Below are 4,163 nucleotides of genomic sequence, written 5' to 3'. Positions count from 1 at the left end.
AAAAAAAAAAAAAAAGAGAGAGGGAAAGGAAAAGAAAAAAAGCCGGACCAAATAAAACGTGCAGATGGAGAGGAGAAAAGTGAATGGCCAGCCCGGATCCCAAAGGAGCCGGGGCAAAGGACGGACTTGTCCAAGTCCTCTCCTTTTTCTAATGCAAAAAAAGGGGGGGGGGGGAAGTGCCTGCACGCAGCGTTTCCCCTCTCTCAGCCGGGGGTGGCTCAGGCCGGAGGCTCCCGCTCCCCGCCAGCAGCCGGGCCCGGCGTGGGGCTCCACACGGCGTGGGGAGAGGGGATGGCTGGATGCTCACGCCCTGCCACGGGAGAGATTTGGGCAAAGCGAAGGAGGGTGCAAGGCTGAGCGGTCCCACCCTGCGTGCAGCAGCGTTCCCGAGTGGGCAGAGCAGCTTGGCAGCCGCCGTGCGGAGCCCGGCGCGGCGCTGGCGGGACAGCAGCGGGAGGGCAGGGCAGGCTCCAAAAGTTCTCTTCTTTTTTTTTTTTTTTTCCTCGGAACACGAGACGTCAGAGAAGCAGGTCCCTCCAAGAAATGCCATTTCAATGATTTTAATAAGCAAAATAGGAAACAATTTTAATAACCAAAAACAGAAACCAGTCTGAATAAAACTACAATAGACCAGGTTTTTTAATATTTTTCATATCATAAGCAGGATTTGAAATTGATCCCTTCAGAACTTTACATGAAATAAAAACAATTTTTTTTCCGCTGCTGCAATGTTTTGATTTCAACACAGTTGAATCAGTAAAAACCAAAGATCGTTTTCTGATGCATGACTAATATCCACAATATTTAAAACTGCAAGCACCATGCTGTTCATTACAATCTTGTTATTACTGTTAATTTATAAACTAATACAAACTTAAAATGCATCCGGCCAGCAGTGCCAGCTATCCTAAAAGGAAACTAAAAAATAAGTTTTCATTTTGGTATTTTTGTCAGTGCAACGTAAATCCTTTTACTGACCTGCAGGAGGAAAAAAAAAAGTAATAAAAACACCCATAAGATTCCAAACTACTACTACTATACAACTGCAAATAAATTTTGGCTAAAACTCACTCGCTGCATAGGGAAGCAGAGAAGCAGATTACAAATCATTGCAAAAAGAATACACTTAAAAGTTGCAGTATGTTTTCTTAAAAAAAAAAAGTTTTACTTTGATATGCTTTTCCAGCCCAGTCATCCCCTGCTACCATTGAGAAACCTAACTTCTGTGGCGACACGGACCCTCGCTGCTATTCCAACTTGACTCGTAATGAGGAGGGGGTTTGGGGTTGTTGGCTTGTTGGGTTTTTTCCTTTATTTACCGAAAACCAAGGGGCAGTTGTTTCTTAAAAGGAGCTGGTATCTCGTCCGTCCTTCGCTTCCTGAGTGTACAATCAGAAGGGAAACTATATGGCCAAGCCTAAGCACTCCAGGCTGGGAATTGTCCTGAAGGAAAGAGCTTCTCTGCCACTTTAAAGCGTGGAGTAGGCTCTAGTGACCGAGGAGAGTTTTTCCCTGTTAAGTTTAGGTTTGTCAATGCCATTCAGGCGTTTTTGCTTCTGCCCCAACAAACAAAAACCAAAATGAAAACTAAAAAAAAAAATACAACTTAAAAGTGCACCAGATATACAAAGTTGGTTTTTTGCTAATGCAAAATGCCCGTAACTTTTTTTTCCTTAAGTATCTCTTTAATACCAAACAAACCGTATAACCAGCCTGCTGAAATGTTATTTTGTTTTTTGTGTTTTGTGTTTTTTTTTTCTCCTGTGCGGTTTGAAGTAGCAGATATTTACAAGCTAACAACCATAAAAGAAAATAAGAGAGCAAAACCAACGAACAAAACTGCACAAGCAGTAAAAAGTTTGCTAACTTGTGATGCTTTTCTTATCGATGAAACAAAACAACAACAGAAATCTATGATCGATGATCAACATGCTATAGTTAAACAAGAAAATGGTACAAAATAGAAATTATTACCATACATGTCCAGCATGCAGGATTAATATTTTTAATGCAGATTTTCGTATTTTTCTATATAATCAAGCAGGCAATAAAACTGATGAGTTTTCTTTCTTTCTTTCATTCTTTCTTTCCTTTCTTAGAGTGAATGTCCCATCTGAGTCCTGTAACTTATTTCTCAAAGCAGGCAATATATGAAGAGTTTGCATATATTGTCCTTTTTATTTATTCTTTTTTTTTCCAAGCAGGTAAATTGTGCATGAGATGGTGCTGTATATGTCCTCTCTCTTTCCAAGCAGGCAGTATGTTACAGATGGCTTGTTCATTGTCCTTTTTTATTATTATTCTCTTAAAGTCCATCTCGTTCTGCAAGCAAGCGATCTATGAAACGCTTCACTTGTCCTTTTCTCCTTTGCCTCTGCCTCTGTCCCTCTCACTAACTCGCAAACGAAAGTCGAAAAGTTGCACTTTACCTCTCCCGTCCCCACCCCCAGCCTACTTTCCCACAGCTACTCTAGAGACTGGATGCTGAAAAAAAAAAAAAATCAAGTCTTTTTCTCTCCTTCTTTCTCTCTAGTCAGGCAGACAGATGGATGGAGATGTCAGAGGAGGAAGGGAGTGGGGAGGAAGGTGACGGGGGTCAGGTTTGGGGGGTGGGGGGGTTTTGTTTGTTTTTTTTATTATTATTATTTTTGTTAAGCACTCACATGAAGAACTCGGGGGAAGACGGGTTGTCACTGGTGGAGCCGGCCTCTCTGAAGCCATTGCTGGCAAGTTTCTCACACTTGAGCTTGTAGGCATCTCTCTCTCTGGCGAGCCGGGTCACTTCTTGCTTGAGCTGTTCCACCTGCTGAATGAGCTGGGTCTTTTCATTCTCCAGGTGGTGTTTCTGCTGGACACGTTTATACCTGCAGGACTGGGCATAGCCCCTGTTCTTCAAGGTCCTCCTCTTCTGCTTGAGGCGGATCACCTCGTCTTTGGTGAAGCCTCGGAGGTGCCTGTTGAGCTCCCTCACGGACATAGAGACCAGCTGGTCATCTGAGAACCGGTCCTCCACGCTGCTGGAGGGGGGATGCTGCTGATGCGAGTTCTGGAGCTGCTGGGAGGAGCTGGAGGAGGTGGAGGGAGTGGGAGAGGCCTGGTGGTGATGATGGTGGTGGTGGTGAGGGTGCCCGCTGCCGGCCAGGTCTTCATGAGTGACCGCCGGGTACTGGTGGTGGTGTTGATGATGGTGGTGATGGTGGTGGTGGTGGGCCCTGAAGCTCTCGAAGCCTTGCAGCTGCTGGGACACCTGGTGGGACCCAATGAGGGCTTCGACAGCGTCCTCTGGGGTGAGGTTCAATGCCTCGGGGTTCATCTGTTGATAGCTGTTGGCCATCCAGTACAGGTCCTCCAAGTGGGTCTTCTGCTCGGTGGGGCTGAAGCTGGGCGAGGAGGGCACGGAGCTGCAGGGCGTGCTGATGGGGGTGGAGGAGACAGAGCCGGCAGGCTGCAAGCGGGTGCAGTGCCTGCCTGAGCGGTCGTTCCTGCCCAGGGGCTCCTTCTTCACGTCAAACTTCATCAGGTCGAAGTCGTTGACATACTCCATGGCCAGGGGGCTGGTGGGCAGCTCGGCTCCGATGCTGAGCTCTCCGGCCATCGCTGTCTTGCGGGCACCTCTCCCGGCGGAGGGGGCTGGAGACCTCACTCCAGCGCGCAGCCTGGCAGAGGGCTTGGCCGCGCTCCCTTATTCCAAACCACCTTTGGCTTTGCTTTCTCGCTTCCTTTCCTCTGCTCCCCCTCCACCGCCGCCTCCTTCTCCCGGCTTCTGGGGCTTCTTCCGTCCGGAGCGGCGGAGCCCAGGACGAGCCGGCGCCCGGGGCCGCCTGGGTGGCTCCGGCCTTGCGGTACCGGCGGCTGCAGCGCAGCGCGGGCTGCGGCGGCGCCGGGACACCCGGTTGCGAGGAGAAAGGAGCGGCAGGAGGAAGGGCAGAAGCCAAACAAAACAAAGATGCTGCCTTCGGGTCTGTGCTGCAAGAAGAAGAACTGGGCAAAACGTCTAGCCCGTGCCCCCGTCTGCGTTTTGTAAGTCCGGAGCCTTCTCCCCGCGGCAGCGGAGCGCCGGAGCCTGCCGCAACTTTCCAGCCCGAGCCGGCGGCCGGGGCAGCGCACCGGCTGTGCGGCCGCGGGGCTCCGCACCGGAGTTTTCGCCGGCTCTGGCAGCGCCG

General features: G+C 49.6%; 1 protein-coding gene across 1 annotated transcript; it reads right to left on the bottom strand.

The window, feature by feature from the left end:
- Positions 1-2,618: 2,618 nt before the first annotated feature.
- Positions 2,619-3,595, bottom strand: MAFB (MAF bZIP transcription factor B; the record flags this gene model as incomplete). The annotated part of the gene is made up of 1 exon (XM_082007069.1): positions 2,619-3,595. The coding sequence occupies one exon, from the start codon at positions 3,593-3,595 to the stop codon at positions 2,660-2,662; it is 936 nt and encodes a 311-aa protein (XP_081863195.1). The 3' UTR covers positions 2,619-2,659.
- Between the last annotated feature and the right edge of the window lie 568 nt (positions 3,596-4,163).

This window comes from Phaethon aethereus (genome assembly GCF_964289735.1).
Source record: "Phaethon aethereus genome assembly, chromosome: 16".
Classification (NCBI taxonomy): domain Eukaryota; kingdom Metazoa; phylum Chordata; class Aves; order Phaethontiformes; family Phaethontidae; genus Phaethon; species Phaethon aethereus.
The sequence above is the reverse complement of the archived record's forward strand: the minus strand, read 5'-3'. Positions and strand labels throughout refer to the sequence as shown.